Source organism: Scomber japonicus, chromosome 18 (assembly GCF_027409825.1).
Source record: "Scomber japonicus isolate fScoJap1 chromosome 18, fScoJap1.pri, whole genome shotgun sequence".
Classification (NCBI taxonomy): Eukaryota; Metazoa; Chordata; class Actinopteri; order Scombriformes; family Scombridae; genus Scomber; species Scomber japonicus.
Window position 1 is genome coordinate 5,421,433 of NC_070595.1, and position 24,087 is coordinate 5,445,519.

The following is a 24,087-nucleotide window of genomic DNA, read 5'->3' on the forward strand; positions in this document are numbered from 1 at the left end:
GAATATGTAAATATTGTTTTCTACTTTCAGTCTCAGTAAAACCAGCCTCTGTCTGTTTGGACTGAGCTGCTGTGATTGGTGGAAAGTTGAATGTACAGTTGATTCAAACTGATAAATATTGTATAAGCAGATCTTATTGTAAATATATCCTGTATACATACAAATATGTACAAAAAATGACCCTATGAGCTCTATTTGGTGTTTGTTTTCTACTGTTAAGACAATAAAATCAGATCCATAAACTATACAAAATTTGACCCTAAACCCCAAAAATATATACTTTTAAAATTCAACCAAAAAACCCATCTCAATGTCCACTTACTAGCTTTTACCCTGAGCTTTCAGTCTTACCACAGTCATCTTCCTCATGTGGCTCCATAAAAAACTTCAGTCAGGATAATTGGGCTGATCCCATTCTGACCTATAAGATAAAAATATAAATACATATTGGGGTTATGAAAAACAAGGCCTTTACATTTCCTACAGTAAGTATATGAGAGGTGTTGCTGTTAACTGACTCAGCAGGACTTCATTCATTCATTCTTAGGCCAAAATAGTCATGAAGATTTTAATTTAACACAAAGATTTGACTCAGCATACAAAAGCTTGACAGTTTTTACTCGAAATCAGTGAGAGCTCTTCATTTAGAAGCTCTAAAACACTGACTTGTTGTTACTAAAGAAGAATTTGTATAATTTGTTCATAATCAGAGTTAGACATTCTATCCTCAGATTCCCAAAATAAATAAGTCAGGTTAATAAAATGTGGAAAATTTCTAAATGAAAAAAGAAAGCATTTTCAGAATAAATATTTCATTAATTATAATCACGTAACAGCCTCAATAAAGCTGGACCAAGCTGAACAAAGCACAACTAACATGTTTGACAATTTCTACAAAATTCTGAAATTCGGACTAATTTTCAACCAAATTCAGGAAACATTTTATTTCACGTTTGAGTTTCAAACCATTGAAACGCTTTCAATTAACTTCGCCATGTGTACACTTCACTTCCTGTTCTGACATCACGGAAACAGGATGTTCTCTGTCAGTGGCTGAGATGGAAGCGTAAGATTAAAAAACGTGAGTAAAAGGTTATTTGTGATTGAGGGAGAGATTGTAGAGAAGGGTTAAAAAAACCTGCTTTCTGTTTGATGGATTTCTGATATAATGAATATAATTGTAGCTTCATTAGAGCTCATACTGACAGTGTGTTCAATGTGGAATAAAGGCCACAAAACTCTCAGAAGGAGAGAAATGTGTAGACATATAAAGGCAAGGCAGTTTTATTTATATAGCGCATTTCATACACAATGGCAACTCAATGTGCTTTACATAAAACAGAAACATTAAAACATACAATTAACCCCCCCACCCTAACCCTACCCCCCATAATAAAAACAAAGTACAGAAAAATAGAAAGACATACATAAAATGCTAGAATTGAGCATAAAGTATGACTTCAAAATAAAATACCTGAAAACAATTATACTATTAGACATTTTACAATATGAAACGTTTTTTTAAAAGCTTCTGTATTAATTATTGAATATAATATCCTTTAATTACTATTTTCACTACCGTAGACTCATTTATGTACAGATATGTTATTTTAGTGATGTAGCTGATTAAGGTGGAGCTGATTTGAATGTTTTATCATACAGTTTAATCTGTAACAATGTATCATAGTTCATAAAATCATCATATTTACAATCTGCCCAGTAACTATACTGACTGTAAGATATATGAAGTGGAGGAATAAGTGCAGTATCAGTATTAAATGTGTTTTAATGACTTTCCTCCACTGGCTGAAACTCATCAGTGATGGTTGTTATAGTAACACATATTTCAAATTCAGTTTCTTTTCTGTATTGAATGATCTGAGTTTTTATAACAACAACAACAACAACAACAGGACCAGTCTGTGGGTGAATCTATTTAACAGCAGCACATTTTCACCTTCACCACGACCTCACTGATCAAATATGGTGAATGTGTTTCACTTGTTTTCCTACTGAAACTTTTTATGGGTTCTTTTTTTTTGGGGGGGGGGGGGTAGAGCAGAGGAGGTGGGAAAGTTTCAAGAGAAGAGTTTTTAGTGTGTGATCAAGAACTGAAGGTCAACTTTACAGTTATTCATATGTGTTGATTCAAACTGAGAAATATTATTCAAGCTGGTGTGACTGTAAATATGTGCTGTATGCTAATATGCACCAAAAATTGACCCTATGCTTTTTGTTTTCTACTGTCAAAACAACAAATTCATATCATAACTGTACAAAATTGAACCAAGATAAACAACTAGAAACCTCAAAAATATAGACTTTCAAAATACTTTTTTTTTTTGAACAGCTCAATGTTTAACTTACTAGTTTTTACCTGAGCTTTCAATGTTATCACATTCTTCTTAAATTAACTGAGGAACAAATCTAACTTTTCCAATAATGATTTTTTTTAAAACTCTACACAGCAACATTACAAAGTGTTTAACAGTAGTTTAAACACATTAAAGTCTATTAAACACGGTTTGGACTTTTATGAGACTTAATGAGAGTGTGCATTATAATTATCAAACGGCTGTTTTATGCTAAACACGCTTTGTGCAGCTTTATGAATGAACAAAAACAAGCCAAGAGGAATCGATAAGAAACAGCAAACAAGCCTCTGAATGAACTGTTCATTAAGAAGAGTTCAGCTCATTGGTTCGACGCACTTCATTATCAAACTAACAAAACCTGTTTGTTTCTACTTTTCTTTTAGATGATTGGTCGCATATCTTTTTTTGGATTGCCTTCGTGCAAAATTTGAGATCTTTAGTCAAAGATTGGGATTGAATGAACGAATTTAAAAAAAAGAAAAAAAAAAAGAAGACATCATTTCAGGGAGTTTAACCATTTGTGAATCGGACTCACCGACCACGAGCTGGATCAAAATAATAAGTCCCCGTATCCCTCATGTGGCGGCAGCTGCTGCTTCACACTGCTCACAAAATGGAGAGAGAGAGAGAGAGAGAGAGAGAGAGAGATGGGGGGAGGGGGAGGAGAGATGGAGGTGAAGGGGGGGGGGGGGGGGGGTTCCTCTGATCTGGAGAAACAAATCAATAACGGGACTAAATTACACTTTTTTTTGCTTCATATTTGCACCTAAAACGAGAGAGAATAATCAGTTAGTTTAACCACGACAGAAAGAGAGAGAGAGAGAGAGAGAGAGAGAGAGAGAGAGAGAGAGAGAGAGTTTAAAGAAGGAAAACAACGTTTTTCTACATGATTAGAAACACGAGATGTCTGTTTTTCTTCTAGTAGAATGACTTTTAAAAGGCTCAGTTTGAGTCAGTGATGTGAGGATCGTTATTTGAAGAAAGGAAATAAAGGAAGAAAGAGGAGGATTGTTGTAAATGTTGCTATTAAACAAATGTTTCACATTAATTGATCGTGCAAAAAAACTATAAATATATAAAATCAAATATCTAATACTTACATTTATTCTTTTCTTTGTTGATTTATTGTGAATTGTAACGTTTAAACTGGTTCTTTGACTGTTGTCAGTGAAGCCTGAAATGACAGAAGCTGTTTATTCTGCTTGTGGTTAAAGACGCTGTAAAATAAAACAGCCTCCAGTCAATTAAACGCGCGCCGCCGTGTCGTTAGCGCCACCGTGCGGATAACGCGGGACTCCTCTACCCGGTGTGCAAGAAGGGGTGGGTGGGGGGAAGGTGGGTGTGTATGTGGGTGGGGACTTCAGCCAGGAGGCCTGCGGAGGCCCGACACTCGAAACTCCCACAAAACACACAAGTATCATCATGTAGTCGAAATACTATCAACTTTTATTTTGGAGCCAATTTCTTAATCGGCGTTTTTTATTATTGAACTTGTGTGTGACTGTTGAGACCCTTTCTTTTCTCTCCTTATAAATATTCATGTTATAATAAATTAATGAATGTGAGCAAACACTACAAATAATTAACTTCTGTATTTAAAATAAACATGAATTAAATTCATGAGCTCTGTCTGGAAGAGAAGCGTCTTATTGTTTTGACTAAACTCGTGTCGTTTCCGGTTGATCACATCCAATCACGAGCTGCTACTAATTAACGCAGACTCAGTGTATTGATTATTAGTTATCAGAAATCGTTTGTAGCGCGTGCAAGTCGGGTGTGTTGTGATTAAAGGAGCCGCTGTTATAACCCGGGCCTACAGCCGGCACGAGGCCCCGGCACAGCACAGCACGAGCCCGGCCATCGAAAAGACAAACGATTTTTTATCAATAATCAGCATCGATAGTGCTCACGTGCTTAATCCGACAGGGAGCGGATATGAATTCACGGTGATTCGCACCGGAGGGTCGCGCGGCCGAAACCTTCACAACCTTAAAACAGCCCGGGAAGCGCGCGCGGCTCGGCTCGTTCATTTCTTTGAGAGTTGAATTCGAGTGCGCGTTCCCGCCGCGCGCACGCAGATTGATGGATTATATTGATACAGTGGGATTATGGACGAACACCTGTTGACTTTATGCTGACATATGTGATATAAAGCTGTCTGTCACGTCATATAAATAATAATGATCATATTAATAACAAATGAATCAATGGCTTTCAACACTTTGATTTAATTCTGTACATATCTATAAAACAAACATCCTTAAGTTTTAAAACATTTTTAAATAAATGCTTCAAAATGATCCAGTTTTCTCATTTAAAGTTATCAATTATATTTCAGCCAATTTCTGATATTAGGATCATCCAGATGTGGAATGTGAAGCAATTAGTCTACAATAGATTATTCTTTTCTTTTTTCATAAATATTCTTTTAGTTTGAAGAAGTGATTAGAATCCATAGATCAAGATAGTATTGATCAGTACAGAGAATAGTCAGACACATGGAGACATTCTGACAAGCAGCAACCTCATGGAGCTTTAGGAGGATGTGTATAAAACAATAAACTAAAATAGAATAATCAGCATTTATATTTTAGATGAAACACATTGCTTAAATATGTCTTTAAGGTTTTGGATGAAATCCAATAAATGGAACATCCAGACAGACTTACATCAGTTTGGGTTTTAAAGACGTTTCCTGTGGTGATCTAACAGGAAACAGCCTATGATTAGATCTATATCAGCTACAATAAAGCATTCAATTAAAGTCTGTTATCAGCAGCTGTCCTACTTCTGACAACACATCTGGATTCAGCTGTGAGGACAAAACATTACTTACTTGGCCCCCACTCATCACCTCCAAGCTCCCATCAAGTTCAGAGCACGCTTCACCACTACAACACCTTCATTACAGACCAACACTAAATAAATGTACATATGGAGTAAAACTAAAATTTACAATACATTTAAGTGTACCTTAAAGTTGTAAATTGTATTTAAAGTACCAGATTTGGATTTGTCCAAAATAAAATGATCTCAACATGTGGAATCATCTACAAATTTAAATTGAACTTTCTTTTTTAAGAGTTTTTTATGAGTTTTCAAAAATATGACCGATCTAATATCTAAGGTTTGGGATTCTGGAGTCAAGTGTTAGAATTTTTTTTTTAAATTAATTAAATTTGCTTCATTGTTTTTAGAATATTAATATTATGTCTTATCTCTTGGATAGTAATTGATTCATTTTTGGATGAAAAATGTGATGAAATTGAGGATTGGTGGATTTGTGGTGCAGACAGTTGATTCTTTTAAAGTGGAATCAGGGATCTTCTGCACTTCTTGGAGCTAGAAAAGATCCCGTTCCCATGGAGAGGCTTTAAAACCTGCCTTCCATTCATCACCTCTGTTAAGAATCTCAGGCTGAGTGACATACGTCCATAACCTGCATACACTAAACATCTGCTGAACATGTGGAACTCCCTGGTAGTTAACTGTATTGTCTTCAGGTGTGGTACATTGTTATATGTGGGTTTTAAGTGTGTGTGTACAAATGTGTGTGAGGTTGGCGGATGGGTGGAAGAGTGTTGCCCATGTTAAAGCCTTCTCCATGTCCCACTAGGCTATGTTGTAGGGACTGTGTCATCATGCTGCTTTATTAATGTCTCAAAATTATAAATAACTAAAAAAAATAAATTAGTATTTCCTAACTTGTTTAATACTTTGAAACTTGTTAGAGAGTAAGTGCAATGTTCTCTGTATGATTTAAAAACAAAAATGATATATAAGTATGGAATCCTCAGTTATTGCTGTCACTTTCTAATCTTTACCTGGATGTTTGTTGAAGGTGTTTTATTGATCTGTTGAACTCATGTCTCTGCTGATTGATAATGAAGGTATTATCTATTGAAGTGTTGAACTTTCCTAGTATAGCTGATGGTCTAACACACAGTTCTATACATTCTTCTTCTGTTTTGTTTAATTCGGTCAAAAACAAAAACAGTAATGTGTTACTATGTAGGAGATTAACAGAACTAAGCTTGTTGTCTGCACTTATTAACTAATGTAAAGGTGCCATTCAGCACCAGTTGAGCCTGAAAGTGCATTGTAATGTAATCCAGTGATAGGAAATGTTGGTGCATTCAGTTCTGTGGTTGGGTGGAGGGAACATTTAAGGGGCTTCTGATCATGGTTATTGGCTTTTTTGCATTTTTTTCAGCAGTTAATATTTGATATAAGTTTGTATTAAGCCTCTGTTACTTCATTGAGACAGATAAATGGATCTCAAATTGGTTTAGTTTTTGACTACAGAAAAGACGCGACACCCCCTGGTGGCCATTTTCAAACACTACTCGATTTGGAAGCAAACACAAAATCCCTCCAAATAAGGGGTAAAACTTAAAAATAAGACATTTTGGTCACTCAAGGTTCACTTACTTGCATGTCATGAAGCTTTTGGCTGTATCACATGCTCTTCATCAGCTGATAAGGTTTCCTTAGATGGCAGAAAACTGCATGCACATTAGCCTAAAACAGGAGCATGTACCTCTGATTATCACAAAACTTTCTAAATCAGTTGTTTGTGTGTGAGAAGAGATGAGGCAGATGCTAGTTATCTTTATCGTAAGGAAACCAGCACTGATGGTGATAATAATAAAACATTTTATTTGTATAGCACTTTTCTAAATACTCAAAGACACTTTACAAGGAGAGAGAAAGCAACAATGAAAACATGTCATGAATAAAAATAGAAACAACTTTTAAAAAGAGAAAATACAATGTCAGTAGAATTGTGGGTATTTCAATGAACACCGTGTTAGCGAGATAACCTCCGACAGAACTACATACTGGATCCATGATTAAACTGTTATTAAAGGATGACTCCACCTGCCTTCCTGTCCAGGGTTTGATCACATGGAAAACGCCCACTCAGCTGTTAGCAAAAGAGCAGTGACGTGACACCACCTCCCCACCACCACCACCAACAACAACGCCCCCACCCCATACCCACCCACCCACACCCACCCAGTTTGCTGACAGTATCCTAACATGTTTGCTTGCTGTAAGAGAAAGCTGAAATTGTCCTGATATAATGAGTGATGCCACAGCTCTTAGCCTCAGTGTGTGAGATCTTTAGAAATGAACTGGACGAAGTGGAGCTGCTGAGTACTGGGAGCTCCGGAGCAGAGTCACACCAGATTCTACTCTGATCCGATTCTGATCCAGAGCCGGTAACTGACACGAGAGTTTGTTGTTTTTTTTACTTGAGGAGCAGCAGCTACAGTGACTGCTCCGTCTGTGTATCTATCTGTTTAAGTTTAGCAGAGCAGCAGCACTGGGAGTGCCCTGTCCATCTCTGTGGCTACTGGATAATCAGGTTCATATGGGTTGATGGGTAGCAGGGTTCAAGGATAGCAATGCCGTGCTGAAAACCTACATCAGGTTACATGAATGAGAAAACACTTTTATAAGGGTTTGGGGAAAAACGGCATTTTGAGGCTAAGACATATGTACTTGGACCTTGGATGTATTAGAACAGCTGGATAAAAGCTCCACTGCTCAGTCTTGAAGCTTATATATCCCAGTGGCCACTAGGGGTGTTGACATTGATTATACAATGCATCAGATATCATGGAGACATGATAACAAACAGCTGCACTCCACCTTCAGTTTGTTACTCTCATACAGGCAGATGAGCTTCACCCCTACCACGTCTATACTGTTCACTTATTTTGGTCTACTTGAAGACATTTATGTTTAACATGTATTGTTGACGTTCAGAGGTACTTTCTAAATAAAAAAGGGACTTCGTATTAATCTGACTTCTTGTATCAATCAGATTCACACCACTGGTGGCCACTTGTGGAACTGAGGTAAAAAATCCCCCTGCATCCCAAAAAGCATTTCCATCATAGACCACCATTATAAAAGAGACATCTGTAAAACTGTATGAATTTTTGATCCATGGAGAAACTTTCTTAGAGTCAAGAAAAGCAATTTAAAAATATTTGACATCATCACAATTTAAAGTCTGTGGGCCGAAGGTGGGAAACACTGCTGTGTGTACTCAGTGGGCCTCTCACGGAACCAAACGTGGAAGCTAGAAACTTTTTTGATGTATGCGCCAGCTGAGTAATTTCAATTGTACAGAATGGGTAGCCATTCTTTCTTTCATTTTCGGTCCAGTATCCAGCTCTTATAATACATCTGTAACTTCAACCAAAATTGTAATTTTTGGATTTGAATAAATAAGGAACACTAATCTGAAGCCACAGGATGATACAAAGACCTCAAGAACTCCCAAAAATTATGTACCCGCCCTTTAACAGGGTTGCTCTGGAACTCCTGGTTGACCATCACGCTCCGTCACATGACTTAACTTCATCTTTTATTTGGAGTTATCTAGCCAACTGGGTTTTGGCTGCTTACTGGATCACCATGCAGGCAGGTGTTAACTAAATCCATCCGGTGAGATTTTTTCTCGACAGGAAAAGCAACACTGGTGGAGTTGAGGTTGAGGCGGGCGGAGAGAGGAGGTGGGGTTCAGAGCTGCACAGGTATTGTAATTTTGGCCACTGTAGCTTCCAGATGCAGTTGACTGCTGTTAAGTCACTGGTGATGGTTGTGATGCTTGGCTTTAACCGCTGAGTGAGTCATGGGGTTGGATGTAAGGCAATGTTACATCTTTACAGCCAACACAGCTCTAGATACAGAGGTGGAGGTGGGTGGGTATACAGCACTTGTCTTAAAGTGCTTCAAAGTGAAAGGAACGGACAAGTCAACAGTCAGGTCGGACAATAAAATAAAATTTAAAAAAGAAGGGATGGAGACTTGTACTTGTTATCCTTTAGATTTGAGTCCCAGCCAATAGATTGTTAAAAACTACAATAACAACAAGCCACCAGTCAGATGTGAGCTTTAGAGAGAAAAAAAAAAGAAGAAAAAAAGTGAGCTTTCAGTTGTGTGTTAAAAGAAGGTAACCGTGCCAAACTGTCCTGGTTGGTTGGTTGGTTGTGGTTCTGGCTGGGGGGAGTTGGAGGGTGTAAAAATGGGGAGGGTCCTTCAAGTCTTCACACAAAACTGGCATTTTTTGGAAATGTTTGGCGGAGTTGCGGTTTCCTCGCCACCGGGTTGGGTGCTCGGAGAGATGATGGAGAAGTGCGGGCGCTTTGTTGTAACAATCGGAATAATTGAAACGGCGTTCCAAGAAAAAAAAACAAAAAAACAGTCATGACACCTTCCTAAACGCACAATATACACAATGTTCATTCTGGAGCATGAAGGGATGAAGAGTTTAATTTAAAAAAAAAAAAAAAAAAAAAAAAAAAAAAAGAGTTCATGTTCCCCTTCTTCTTCTTTCCTTTCCAGAAGCCTCATTTTACAAAACAAGTTGGGTTTTTATGTTAAAAAAAAACAACATTTTAGACTGAAGGGAGAATTTTTTTGTGACATTTACTTTGAAAAGTTGGCGCCCTGTGACCTTGTCGTTCAGGGGTTCGGAACGAGTGGTTCGAACAAACACGCTCCTGATCGAAACAGCCTTTCGTTTTAACATATGGTAAAGAGGGGTGGAGAGGGTAGGGTGGGGTTGGGAGAGACACTATTTATAATGGGAAGGATAGATATTTTCATAACTAGAGCAGGAGACAAGGATGGAGGGGGGGGGGAATTCTTGGTGAAAGGACAGACGTTTTAACTTATATCCAGTACATGGCATAGATCATACATGAGGGTCAAGGCAACACATTTTTTTTTTTTTTAAAACCTAACTACTCAGTAATCAATCTCAACTAGTTCTCAATGGTGCCCTTCCCCATTCCCAAACACAACGTTCCAAAAGGAGGGGTGAGGCAGAAGAGAGGAGGGCTGGGGGGGAGGGGGGGCATCCGGCATCCAAAGACTGGGGCAGCTGATGTCCTCCATCCTTGATGCTGAATATGGAAGGGGTGGGAAGGAAGAGGAGGAGGTGGGCGTGTAGGGGCGGTGTTGGACGAGACGTGAAGGGGGGGGGCTGTTGGTTCCCGAGGGAGGGAGGTGGGGCGGGGGGGGGTTTCATTGATTGTAGAGAGAGCGCTGCTCCCAGGGCATGGCCTGGATGGTGCGTGGCACAGGGGAAGGCTTGAGCGTGGGCGCTCCGTTCGGATGGAGGGAGTGGCTGATGGGGTTGATGGTGGTGAGGGGACGCTGGGGGGCCAGAGAGAAAGTGTCCTGGTGCTTCGGCTGTAAAAAGGGCAGGGGGGGTGAGAGGGTGAGAGAGAGAGTGAGAGTGAGAGTGAGAGTGAGAGAGAGAGAGAGAGAGAGAGAGAGAGAGAGAGAGAATGAATCAGCGTGCAGAAGTTATAGAGGAGAGGAGAGGTGGAGGGAGGAAGAGGGGCAGAAGAGTAAAACATCAGTATCAGAGGAATGAACTGGCACATAAAACAACATTTGATGCAATGAAGTTCATATGAATGAGGTGCAGAAGAGTTTAATAAAAACTATCACACTGCTGCCTCAACAACACAAGAGGTAGCAGCACCACACACACACACACACACACACACACACACACACACACACACACACACACACACACACACACACACACACACAGAAGTAAGAGAATGAAGCAGAAGAACATGAAGAGCAGGGCTGCACAAATTGAACTGCTATCATTTGATCTGTTGTCATGACGACTCAAAGCTTCAGCATGTCTGTGTGTGTAAACATTAGGAATAATAGTGGAATATTCATTTTTAGTAACAGCTCAGTAGGAATATTAGTGGAATAGTCTGAGCAAAAACTGGATTATGTTGTGTCACTGAGGCTGATGTATGTATATGTGTATCCATGCACTGCCAATAGTCAGATACATTAAAGATTCATATGAAGCAACTACCAATATATTATGACATGATTCTACTTATTTAGGAATGATGCAATGATTAGCATCATTCAACTAATTAATAAAGTATAGAGTTTGATTTTATTCATCAAACATACAGAAATGTAGAAATTATAAAAGTGCCATTTTTATTGACAAGTTGTTTCTCTAGTACTGCAGCTCAGTCAGTATCTCATTTATGCGGTTCCGTTTTAACCTCTAAAAAAAACTAAATATTCCATGACTTTTTAGACCTTTGTACTGTAGTATTCTACGTCTACTGTTTGCATGCCAATTTAATAATCCAGTTACTCTGACCAGCGGAACAATAATTCTTAAGTGTGACTACTACTCTGAATGTTTAAGCGGTGCTGGAGCATCATAATGTGTTTAAGAGACAGTTTAGAGAGGAGGAATCAATCTAATTATTAAGTAAGTATTGGTCACATTTCTAAATAATAAAAAGGCACGTGGCCTCTAATGGTATATAAATAAATCAAATTTTACCTATTGTTTCTTATTTTTAAAAATCAGTATAATTACATGATAATTGTTTATGCGGGTGCAGCGATGGGTGAATCTTCCCCTCCCTCACGTCTACATCAGCACGACTGATTAAAGGTTGATGTGCAGCCCAAAGTACAACATGAAGATGTTCAACTCAAGCTGAGTGAATGATTAGTGGAAAGAGTGAAAGTCAGCAGCACAGCCCCAAGTTAGTAATGTTAGAGAGCTCCTACCGCCAAGTCACACAGTCAGCCCATCCACTGGAGGTTAATCCATTCAGACTACATTAAATACTAGTTATTAGTGCTACAGTACTAACAACACTATCACCAAGCTGAGAATCACAGCATCAGTTTTAGTATCAGTTTTACTAAATAAATATTCAAATGTGAGAATTCTTCAATTCTAATTACACATATTATATTAGACTAAGGAAACTTTAAGGGAATAATGACATATAGAAGGAAAATAGGATGATTAAAAAAGAAAAACCTACATCCAGTTGTTTCACCAGGGCAGAATTTAAATATTAAATCTGTATTTTATTTTTTTCCCTTCTTGGAATTAAAAAAAAAACTTCCTGTGTAGATCTGAGATCTGCTCAAACTATCAGCTCTTTCAAATCAGGGCTAAAAACTTGATTGTTGACTGTTGCGTTCTGTTAAATTCAATACCTACTTGCTGGTTTTTATTGCTCCTATTTTGTTTTATTTTTTATTTTTACTTTAAACCGTATCTGTTCTTATCCCAATTTTTATTTATCTACTTGTTTTATTGATTTATTTTTTTCCTAATAAATGTTTAAACGTTTTTTTTACAAAGCTTTTGTAAAGCACTTTGAACTACCCAGTGTATGAATTGTGCTATACTAATAAACTTGCCTTGCCTAAAAAATCTACTAATTTACTTTAATATCATTAATAAAATATGCAACTACTATTAAACTTCTTGAACTTTTTGTGCATTGATATAATTTTGTTGTCATTTGATGCTATATAAATAAAGATTGGTTGAATGCTGTTAATAATAACGACGATGCTGACGAGTCCTGTCTATCTGAGGATATCTGTCATTCAGCTCTGTCTGCTGATTGGCTAGCTCATATTTAGAGTTCTACTCATTGGACAAGAACATGCTGCTGCTCAGAGATCCTGAATTAAATTAAATATTTATATGATGAGTTTCAAAGTCTAACTCACAGTCTATTAGTTACAACTCATGAGACTGGAAAAGTACACGCATTAGAAACTAATTCTAGATCAAGAGCGCTCACAGTTGGTTTTATGAACTTGAAAATCTGTTAAGCCTTACATACTGTTCACGTCACATCTGACCCATGTTTACATTTGAATCAGAACACCCTAAATGACTTTATTCAAGACTGACATTTTTCCCTAAAGTTGACCAGAATATACAAAACTGGATATATTTCAAATGTATTTATTTTTTTGTGCAGCTGGGTCAGTGTTGATGGTTTTAATGTTAGAATGAACTCTACATCTCAATAACGTCATGTTGTCTTGTTTTAGATGACATTACATCATAATGTGGTGTGATTTTGAGTCTATATCCTCTATAAAAACGGACAATTGATGAGATAACTTCCATTCAAATACATTTGTTAATGATCAGAATATGAACAGTATGTGAGGGTTAAATGCATACAGTAACTGATTCGTTTGTTCTTTTTTTACAGCATACAATATAATTGTACACAGTGGTGTGATTTGAGCCTGTAGATTGTTGTTTTTGTGTACCAACTAAGTATTGAGAGCAGCAGTAAGTCCAATATTCACTCTCTTATAGCACTCTACCAACATCTGGCTGTGTAGCTGCTAAATGCTCCACTATGTTGTGAGCAGGAAGTGCACAGTGTGCTTTTAGAGCTTTTTCTTTCGTTCTGCGCTTGGTTTAAAGTGGACAAACTGGTGAGGTTGTATTTTTGACAATGTTGTCAAAACTAGTTTTAAATGAAAACAGCAGATTGAAGGGGAGAACTAAGACTGTGTCCACCAGGTGTCTCTACTGCCACTACTGCTACAGTTCTCTGTGTGTTCCCTCCGCCGTGAAGAAGAAGAGGACAGTGAGTTGTGAGCAGAGGCTCCTGGTGGACACCACGTAGTGTTAAAGCATTAGTGGCTCTGTCCTGGTGTTAGTAGGCAGACAGGGAGAGGGGGGGAAAAAAGGGGCAAGCTATAGTCGGCAGGTAGCGGGTGGCGGGGCGGCGGGATGGGCGGCGGTTCTCTCTCCTACCATGGGGTTGGCGCTCAGCCTAGTGTATCCCGAGCTCATCTCCTTTACCTCAGGCACCAGGGGCTGGAGCAGGGAGTAGGAGGAGGACGGGGTGGCGCTGGAGGAGGAGACGTGTTTGTTGGAGGATGAGCTCCTCATGCTCTGCTGGCTGCTCTGGGACGACACCGAGCTGGGACGGCCCTGCTGGAGGAAGAACGAGAGAGGATCAGTCAATGCTTTCGAGCAGTGTAGATGGCAAAAAAAAAAGAAAGAATCAAATTAAATTGTAGCAAACGACGGATAACGAACCTGATATCTCCTCCCTACCTGATGCGGGTCAGGCACCGGTTGGCTGGCCACGCCTCCTCCCTGTCCTCCCTGGGACATGGGGGAGACGCAGTGGGAGGGCAGGGGTTCCTGGGGGCCGTGTCCTCCGTGCTGCGGCTGCATCATGGACGTGGCGCTGTTCTGCTGTTGCTGTTGTTGCTGCTGCTGTTGCTGCTGCTGACGGCGAGCGTTGGAGAAATTGGAACGACGACTGCCGCCGGACTGCAAAGAAAATCAAGGAGAAAAGAGATTTTTTTTAAAGGCTAAAATAATGAGGTATATGTGTGTTGTTGGTGCCACATTCATGCAGAGTTTATGAGGAGATAAAGAGCGAGAGAGGAGGAGAGGTGACGTGGATGAGTGTGATCGGATGCTTTTGCTCTTTCTTCTGCTGTTCAGTGGAAAAGTAGATGGATTGGAATCTCATGACCTTTTTTGGGAGATGTAAGACTCACGACTGGATCCTCTTTTTTTTTTTTTTTTAAATCTTTAACATGAGATGGGAGTGGTCACGTTGTACACACAAACAGATACACTCACACAAACACTTAAATCTTCCAAAATCTACACGACGTAGCTCTACAGACTTGTTGAGCCCCAGCGTTAACATGCAACTGTCTATCCACTGTAACCATGACAACTGAGGATGCTAGTCTCTCTGCATCATCTTATCCTGTAACCCTGAAAACTAAAGTAATTCCTGTGTCATTAATTTGAATCTTAACTCTGTCCCTGACCCTTGCCCTCAACATTTATAGAGCTAGACTAAGTTTGAACTGATCATACCTCAAACTTGAGCCATGAAGGTAAAATTCTGCTTGTTTTACAACCTGGGTCTTATTTTTGTGGTTTCGAGCATCAGCCATGTTAACATGTTACTAAGCGTCCATCCCAGTGGTTTACCTACTGCGGGGTTGAAGTCTAAATATTCCCATATTGGGCCGTGTGACATTTTCTGCCTGGAACTTCTTCTTTCTAGTAAATTGTAAATTGCACTTTAAGCATCTTCTTGTTGAGCGTAGTTCTGCAGCCAGCCTCCACTGTCCTATGTCTTGCTAAGTCAAACTATTATTATTTTTTCCAATTGTTTTTTGTCTTTGTGATGGTTTGTTTCTATCTGCTCAGTAGATGTCTTGTAAAGAATCATCAGCTTAAAAGATGAATATAGAAAAAACTTCATCTATTTATTTTTTTCCCAAACACACCTGATCCTAATTTTTAACTCATTATCAAGCCCTTTGACGAGCTTCAGCTGCTTGATAACGAGTTGTTAATTAGAATCAGGTGTGTTAGAGTGGGGACATAACTAAAACATGCAGGGCAGTAGCTCTACAGGAGCAGGGTTGGAGATAGGACTGGGCTATAAATCCATATAACCATATCATGATATTTTATAGATATCCTAATATAATATGTAATAAGTGTTGTCTTTTCCTGCTTTTAAAGACTGCATTATAGTAAAAATGTCATTTTCTGAGCTTAACAGACTGTTCTAGTATCTGCCTTTATCCACTTAGTCATTATATCTACATTACTGATTATTGACTCATTGCGTTAATATTTTGTGAAAGCACAGAGTCATCTCTACTATATTGTCAAAATACGGATATCGAGATATTTGGTCAAAAATATCGTGATATATGATTCTGCTCAAATCGCCTGGCCCTAGTTGGAGACCACTGCTGTAGGGTAAGACTTCACCTTCATCTCCAATATATAAAATATATATTTATATAGAAGTACTTTTGATGAACTGGATGTGTTAAAAACATGCTCACCTGCTGTTGAGAGCAAACATGAAAATAAGACCCACGCTGTAAGAAAACAGAATCTTCTTAACTCTGATGAAATTAAACTACTTCAAAAGCCGAGTGTGTGTGAGGTTTTAGATTTAATGGTCAGACCACAGCTCTGACAGCCATCAATCATCCTCTGTTAGTCATTAACAGCTACGTTTTTTGGGGCAGCAAGTTAAAATCTGTCAGAGAGTAATACTGTAAAAAGTTTGAGGCTTTTAACATCAGAGACCGGCTCAACCAACACATCTTTAACTGCTTCGGATTGGCTCCTACTCGCAGCTACGCTTCCACCTCACCGAGTCTGTGTCACACACACTCGCACACACACACACATGCTCACTCACGCTCACACCAACCTGGTTTTTGGCCGCGGCGCTGCAGCGGTGCTGGGCCAGGTCCAGCATGGTTCTGTAGCTCTTAAAGCAGGACGGGCAGTTGAACCGGTTCTTATGAACCAAACCCACACACGCGCAGACACGCACACACACAGACACACACACACATAAATTTGGATTACTATACTTGGAAAAAATCCACCGAATTGAATAAGAAAGTGAGTGCCTGAGCTCTAAGCCCTGACCCTTTCCCTTAACTCATCCTAACCCTGGTCTAACCCTGTTCTGACTCCACAGCACGCTCTCACTACACGAGGGTTGGCACACACTTCTTCCAAGCAGGCTGCTTGTGAGACTGTAGCTGGAGAGAGGACAAGAGGTTCAAGAAAAAAAAAAAGTGCTGGAATACATGCACACACTTAATACAAGGAAAGTATACAAAATATGCCTTGAAGTACACTCTCTCACACACACACACACACACACACACACACAAACCAGTGTTTCCCCAAAATAGGGCCACAGCTTTACCACGGAAATCTATTTTGAAGTATTGCCACAACATCACGTCATTTTAAAGGGGAATTACACTTCGTTTTTCACATGAAGTTTAACTCTACAGGAAACCAGCAAGGACAGTCAGGCCTGTAACAGTCTATCAATTTATATATATCCATTACAATCATTTCTACTGATGTCATTAGTCACTTCATGTGACTGGGACCCAGATAAATCACACAAATTAATGATAAGATTAATTTATTACAATATAAGTGCTTGTTTTTATATTTAATCTTGACTAAATATTGACATGTGCACATTCAGAGTGAGTGAGTGCATGTAGTTTATAAATGCAGAGTGTCTCTAGACAACCACATACTAAAAAAGCCACTTTTGTTTTGGAGGGAACTGACCTGGCCTTCTGTGGTTCTGTGGAAGTGAGAAAATAACCCTGAAGATGATGATGACATTATACTACCTCAGCTTGAGCTACAGGCTTAACGTGTTAAAACAGGACTCCTGTGTTAAAAACATGTGGTTTAGGTTTAAGGACAGGATATTTAAGAGACGTGGGCTGAGGTCTAATAACAGATGCTATTGGAGGTAAGAAGAGCCAGTGTTTTTGAAGCCTGACACATACTTCTAAAGTCAGGATACTGTTGCTGCTTATGGCCACTCTTGCTTAATCTGTCCATAGTGAGTCCTCCACTTTTAATGTGAAGGCGTCAATGATGTTCTTTTGTATGTCATTTCAAATAACATAAAACCAACAAAAATACAAAATATACATTTTAACAAACCTGATGCTGCTTTTAAAACTATTAAACATATTTTTTAATTGCTCATCTTGCCAACCATTATTTGTCACTGACCCACAAACAGGATTAATGCTCCTCATAGCAATGCACCATGGGTAGTTAACGAGAAGCATTGTTTCAATCATTTTGCACACTAAAAAAAAAAAAAAAAGCTGCTAGTTTTTTTTTGTTATTAATCGCAATCATTAATTACCAGTTTAATTTGATTTTATAAAGTCCATACAGTGGAAATGCACTGTAGAAATCTCACTGACCCTCACACCAGTAGAAACACACACACACACACACACACACACACACACACACTGTTGACCGCAGCAGCAGATAAAACTCATCACATACTGACTGTGACAAAGTGTTAGTTTACAATCACCCTCACACCCAAAAGGACCACACCACCATCCACTGCTCTCAGTCAGTCTGCTGGTATTAATAGTAATAGTGTTTAGTACAGTTGGTTACAGTGGCAGATGTGCAGCAGCAGTCCATCAGTGTGGTGGATCAGTGTGGTTTGACACAACTTGACAGAACATCACTCAAGTGGGAGGAAAAAAGAAAAGTGGACCAGGTGAGTGGTGCGGTCTAATAATAACCTCCACATTAAAGTTTAAAAACACTGCAGCGCTACAGGAAGTTGCCACGCAGCACGAGCCCTCCACCCCCCCACCTCCTCGATTAAAGCGGGTACATGTCAGCACTGGAGACACATGGTGTGCTGCAACAGTGAACAGGCGGAGACCTCTGGTAGAGTGCTGGGAGTGATGCGAGGAGGAGTGATGGTGACTTTAAATACGAATAAGACTTTGATTAATTACTCCTATCGTGGCTCGGGGTAAAACACAGCAGGTTGTGTTTGCCTGGGAGAGCTCGGGTCTGCTGCGCTGGAGGCACCTTCGGGGATGGGGGATGGGGGATGGGGGGGGTGTACGATATTACACGCCCCCCCACCCACCCAGTTTCTGGAAGCAGCAGGTCACTAACTATTCAAGGAGGGCTCGCTGCTGTCTGATCGCTCATCAGCAGCAGAGTTAGCAGTGACGAGGCCGCACAGTGGAGGGAAGAAGTGTGTGTGTGTGAGTGTGAGTGGAAGGGGGGGGTGACAAACTGATACCAAAATAAAAGTGTTAAAACATTTTTGTTAAAAGTCTTCAATTGGAAAAAGTCATTCATTGCAAATAAAGAGCGAGGAGCTAAAACTGTTCATTTTTTTCGCATTTTAGTAAAAAGTGATGATAGCCATCATTTTACTGTGTAATGTATTCATGTGCAACAGAAACTAGTCCCCAGTAAACTGACTGATCCTACAGTCTGAGTAACATTATACACTACAGAGTTTTTAAAGAAACTATACATGTGACCTGCTTTTAAAAGATTTTCATCATCAGTAAAGATGTCACCTTGTACCAAAGATTAAAACATTTCCCTGTTTATGCAAAGCCAGCATTAATATATATATGTATGTATGTATGTATGTATGCATGTATGTATTACTCTTAAGATGAAGGATTCAGGCGTCAGCTGCTTGTCAATCAGAAGAAAAGAGAGCAGCGCAGGAAGAACAGCTGATGAGAGCACAGCATGCTATCAACTCATCTTCTCTACAACAAACATCCTACATCTAAATATCTCATTCAATATAATCTAGCCCTGCTCCTCACACTCGCTCGTCCTTCTCCTTTCACAGCAGCGTCTCCCTCTCTCTCACACGTTGGACCTACCTGGTTGCTTGAGGCGGCGGTGCAGCGGTGCTGAGCCAGCTCCAGCATGGTCCTGTAGCTCTTGCAGCAGGAGGGACAGTCGAAGCGGTTTGGTCCATCGTCGTGGATCCTCTGGTGGTTGCGGAGGTACCGGGCCAGGCGGAAGGCCTTGCCGCACAGGTCGCACATGTAGCGCTTCTGACCGTGGATTCGCATGTGGTTACGCAGGGACATGTAGTTGGTGTAGGGCTTGCTGCAGAAGTCACACCTGAGAGAGACAGATTCGGAGGGGGAGAAGCTCAGAAGTTGTACCTGGGAAGTGAGAGCGTCTTTACTCGTCTATCTAATAATCTAACAGGAGTGCGTACCTGAAGTCCCCGGTCTTGTGGGTGAGCTTGTGGTTGAGCAGGGAGCTGGCGTGCTTGTAGGCGCAGGTGCACAGGTCGCAGACGTACGGCCTCTCATCCGACTCCATGTCGTCTGACGGCGCCGTCGCCGGTGGCGGCGCTGGCGCTCGGGATTCCAGGGAGAGACTGGAGCTGGAGAGCGACGCTGAGGAGAGACTGGAGCTGGAGAGTGCTGCTGAGGAGGAGGGGAGCTGATCGCACCAGCTGATGGTCGAACTTGGCTGCAGGAGAAGAGGTACGTTAAAAACGGAGAAATCTATGTGTAGAGATTCAACTCACACTTTCATTTTCCTGGCTCTTACTGAATTAAAAAGTGGTGTAGCATTTATAATATTTCATCCAACTACACAATACTTCTAGTATGATGGAGTCAAATACAATCATGTGTTATTTGGAGATTGCTGCTAACAGACGACACACTAGGCCTGTTTCCACTGCAGGAACTTTGGGGTATTTTTACAGGTTGTGACTATGTACTCCGTGTAGCCCCCGAAAAATCCCTGGCTTGAGGTTGACTCTGTGCTGACAGGGGTATACTCGCACCGCCTCCGTCAAAAACTGTCGCGCAACGATTCGAGACGATGGAAACTGTTGCAGAATCAGAATTGAGTCATCTCCAGAGTCCGGTGGGTCCTATCGAGGTCCTACTCTGCAATGGGAGACACAACGGCTGAGAGGACCGAGTCAGAGGACGTTCCTCCTGCCTCCTAAATTTTACCTGGAACTTCTTTAATGGAAATGGGACTACTGAGCATTAAAAAAAAACATCTGGTGAGACTGATGTGTGTTGTGCTGCGCTTCATAAAATTCCCAAACAATAAATAAAACATTGACTAATTTGACAGCATATACATGACCAACAGAAACACACAGCAAATACAGACATGCTGCACATGGCCCCTAACAAGAGAAGTGTTCCTGGGACACAAACGAATGAACACGCTGGTGATTAGAACAAAAAACATGAAATCACCACTTGCAGCATGTCTGTATTTACCAGACATTTCTTTACATTGTGTATGTGTTGTCTAGTGTTATTTTCTGAAGTTGCAATGCATTGAGCTGCATCTCTCACAGTGGTCTTGATATTAAAAGAATTCATAAAAAAAAAAAACAGACTCAATATAGGGAATGTGTATGAACGCAAGACATCCGACTGTCAATGAGTGAGTAAATAAGAGAAATAAAAACAGCTCTGGAAAGAATCTGCCCCTGACCTCTAATCCATTTCTAAACACTGCAACACAAAACAAACCTGTCTCTATTTATAACACTACTCTGTACTACTTCACTACACTTTACTAAAGTATGGCACAACTGTGACTCTGTCTCAAGCAGGTGTTCCTGTGTGAGAGAGAGAGGACCAGGACATCCACAGATATAAACACCACACATAAAAGCTTGTCCGGGTGCTGGTGCGTGTCAGTGTGTGTCTAGCTGGGTCACACAATAGTAAGACACATTTGCAAATTTTAAAATCTTAATTTTCGAAGATGCGGTGTGTGAGAGAATGAGTGGAGGAACAACAAGTGAATGCTGGAAGCTGCTGTGTATATTAAAACAGATATGGGAGAAAACGAAACTAAGTTTTTTGGAGGGAAATTCAGTGCCTTGGTGGTCAAAGCCCCTCGTACGCATACAGTGTTGCATGTGTGCGTCATAGAGGAAGATAACATAGCAATAACACATATGGCAGCGCAAAGTGAAATGTAGACTTTTTTTTTTTTAAAGATCTCACTCCAGATAAGTCTTAAAGGTTAAGTGTGCAGGATTTCTGGCTCCTATTAGTAAGGTCAACAACTGCAACCAATAGAATACACCCTCCAAATGAGTAGGAGAAATAGTAGTCATATCTACAGTCATGCATAGTTAGTCACAGCCTTACGTTCCACAAGAAACGAAGAGGATAAAGTAAGTATGTTCTGGGTTATTGTAGAAACATGGCAGGCTCTGTGGAAGAGGACCTGCCCTCTAATTAAATATAAAGGCTCATTCTAAGATAACAAAATTACAGCAATTGTTATTTTCATGGGATTATACACTTATTTAAAAATTAATTAAGTCCATTCCACTTAATGCCACCAAATTCTACACACTGCACGTTTAAGATATATATAATACACTTGACCTTGAATAATAATTTATGTCTGATATGGTTTTTCCACCCAAAAAAACTTCAATTATTTAGTTTAAGTCTTTAAAAATGACATCTACTCCTTCTCCCTTATTAAAAATTCCCAAGTTTAACTGTCTCCTACTTCACTGTAAAAACCATTGTCAGTGTTTGCACACTGGTGGCTTCAAGTTTCCACATCACACTCGTGGAAGTTAACCAATATTGTTTCCCAAAGTATATGAGATGTCACAAATCATGCCCTTAAATTTGGATTTTTTAATGAAATCAGAGAGAAACTTTCCTCTTCCGGCAGATGAATGTGAAAACAAACTCTGTACATACATCATTCTGCACAGAGAAGCTCAAACATCCCACTGAGAGAAGAAGAAGAAAAACGGATTTTTGAGTAAAGAGGGGCTTTAAACATAAATGAATGTGTAGGTGTCTGTGCTGTGCAGATAATCTGAGAGAGCGACTATGAATGAACCGCACAGTCTGGCATCACAAAGAGGTCTTTCAAAGTCCTCCGCGGGGCGTCTTCCGCTCCCGTTTCCTGCGGGACAGCCCCGCCGTGTTTACTTTGCGCTACTGCTAACAATATTGCAGGCCCATTGCACACATATACACACATCTATCTGCTTTTTAACGCTCGAATTAAACTCCCTATGGTACGCAATATGAGAGGGAACCTTTAACATATCGTTTTAAACGCAACGAGAAACACTGCTGTCCAGCGCTACCTGGCTCCGCGCACACTCCAGCGGTAGACAACCGTCCTCGAGTCGGCTGTGAGGCGGCCAGTGTTGTCTGTTAGCATTCACTTAGCTCGGTGACGCTCAGCTACATTAGCAGGTATTTCACCAACACGCTACCGCTACCGTCGCTTCATAACACAACAATGACAAAACGGACTGAATACACCCGCGCAATGTCACCAAACCGGTGGCGTAACAGCAATAATACACAGGAACAGTGTTTAACGTGACTAGCCACTTAGCTCAGCGGCTAAAGAGTGAAACTAGGCCGTGAGCCGCTCAGCATGACGACGGTTAGGTTAGCAGGACGCTAACGAAGATGCTCTGTGGCTCAACCTGCAGCTTCGGGTAGCGCAAGGTTGCTCAAACAATCAATTAGCAAGCCAGTGTGATACAGACACTTAAGCGAAGGTGTAAGTAGTACAAAATAAGGCTCCAGCAAGCCGTCTGATATGCTATTTGTTTTCTGGCTAGCGGTGGTAGCATCTGGCTTTCTTACTCCGGAGTCGTTGGGATCCTTTTTCCAGAACAATTGGGAGCAGTGGCCGAAAGACTCTGTCGATGTCACATAATTTACTCCGTTTCTGTCCTGGAAGTCTCCATGTGTGCTGCCGGTGTTTGTCCTGGCGTACATCGTCGGTTTTCGGATTCTTCGCCTTGTTTTCTGGCTGAAAAGAAATAGGGCCGCTTTGTCGGGATCTTCTTCCGAAAAGAAAAATATTTCTTCTGTGAAATGAGCGTTTTTGGCGGCGGACATATCGAAGCGTGCGGGTCACTACCGCCCCCTTTCGGGGTGGAGTATAACAGCGCATGAGTGGTGAATTTATTAGGGCAGTATTTAGAGATAACCATTGACATAACTAAACAGGCTGGTGTGCTTTATTTAAAATATTACCTGAATACATTTGTGTACTGATTCAGATATATAATGTTTAAATCATTTGGGTTGATTAAGGTAATGTGGGGCATTTCTGTGTATCATATTTACATATGTATCCAATACATTATATCAACACCATATATCATTATGAAATCCTCATGATGTTTAATTACATACATTTTTTTAGATATTGTACAAAGGGAAAATGGCATATATGAATTTGTGAATTTTCTAATCTGGGACAGTTTGTGCCAAAATATAGGCTTATGCATCATCTGATTCTCAAATGCATCATAATCATAATTAAACAATTAGGAATATTGTTTTATTCATGCCAGATATATATCGTGAGGAAGAAATGCACATATGGCAAGACATGTGATGTAATCAAGTGACGTCTGAGAACAACACCTTGAGCTAGTGACATCACAGCCCTTGATCATTACTGTCCCTTGATGATTTCATTTATGGCTTTTGTCTG

The 24,087-nt window shown here is 40.1% G+C and overlaps 1 protein-coding gene across 1 annotated transcript; it reads right to left on the reverse strand.

Moving 5' to 3' along the window:
* Positions 1–10,235: 10,235 nt before the first annotated feature.
* Positions 10,236–23,410, reverse strand: LOC128379496 (zinc finger protein 646-like). Its single transcript, XM_053339132.1, has 6 exons — positions 23,226–23,410; positions 19,817–20,076; positions 19,470–19,716; positions 14,281–14,520; positions 13,993–14,172; positions 10,236–10,589 (listed from the first exon to the last, which is right to left on the reverse strand). The coding sequence occupies exons 1-6, from the start codon at positions 23,358–23,360 to the stop codon at positions 10,422–10,424; spliced, it is 1,230 nt and encodes a 409-aa protein (XP_053195107.1). The 5' UTR covers positions 23,361–23,410; the 3' UTR covers positions 10,236–10,421.
* Between the last annotated feature and the right edge of the window lie 677 nt (positions 23,411–24,087).